The sequence below is a fragment of the Dipodomys ordii genome, unplaced genomic scaffold (genome assembly GCF_000151885.1).
Source record: "Dipodomys ordii isolate 6190 unplaced genomic scaffold, Dord_2.0 Scaffold1, whole genome shotgun sequence".
Lineage (NCBI taxonomy): Eukaryota > Metazoa > Chordata > Mammalia > Rodentia > Heteromyidae > Dipodomys > Dipodomys ordii.
The window spans coordinates 44,064,093-44,064,740 of record NW_012267217.1 but is presented as its reverse complement, the minus strand read 5'-3'; the positions used below and the strand labels follow the sequence as shown (position 1 = coordinate 44,064,740).

At 56.6% G+C, this 648-nt stretch overlaps 1 protein-coding gene across 2 annotated transcripts in view; it reads left to right on the top strand.

Moving 5' to 3' along the window:
• The window catches only part of LOC106001682 (gamma-crystallin E-like), a 1,779-nt gene extending 1,418 nt beyond the window's left edge, over positions 1–361 (top strand). For both annotated transcript variants that reach the window (XM_013036765.1, XM_013036723.1), the window contains exon 3: positions 19–361. In XM_013036765.1, coding sequence (XP_012892219.1) covers positions 19–323 — 305 coding nt within the window. In that variant the 3' untranslated portion in view covers positions 324–361. The remainder of the gene's footprint in view (positions 1–18) is intronic.
• Positions 362–648: the final 287 nt, after the last annotated feature.

Sequence of the window (648 nt, the reverse complement as noted above, 5' to 3'; positions counted from 1 at the left end):
GGGGGAGGCCTGCGTGCTGACGCCGCGCCCTCCCGCGCTGGCCGGCGCAGGCCAGCTCCCACAGGATCCGCATCTACGAGCGGGAGGACCACCGAGGCCAGATGGTAGAGATCACGGAGGACTGCTCCTCTCTCCAGGACCGCTTCCACTTCGGTGACTTCCACTCCTTCCACGTGCTGGAGGGCTACTGGGTCCTCTACGAGATGCCCAACTACCGGGGCCGCCAGTACCTGCTGCGGCCCGGGGAGTACCGGCGCTACCACGACTGGGGCGCCATGAATGCCAGGGTGGGCTCTCTGCGCAGGGTCATGGATTTCTATTGAAGCTCCTCCCCCTACCCTCTTCTCCATCTGGCAGCTAATAAAATATGCCCTGTGTGTTTCATGCACCCGTGGAGTCCTCTGTTCCTTTCGGCCCCCTTGGCAGGGCTCAGCACCTTCTTACATCCCCGTGGAAAGGGTGGTCTAGAGTAAGCAGTTAGGAATTCAGCCTCTGTAGCCCGAATGTCTGGTCTTGTCCACTTACTGGTTAATAGTCATGAAGCAAGTCTCTAGCATTGCTAGAGTGCCTCAGTTTCTTGATCTGTTAAAAATGAAGGCTATTAATCTTCACCACACGTACATTAAATGTGAATTGAAGGAGTTACTA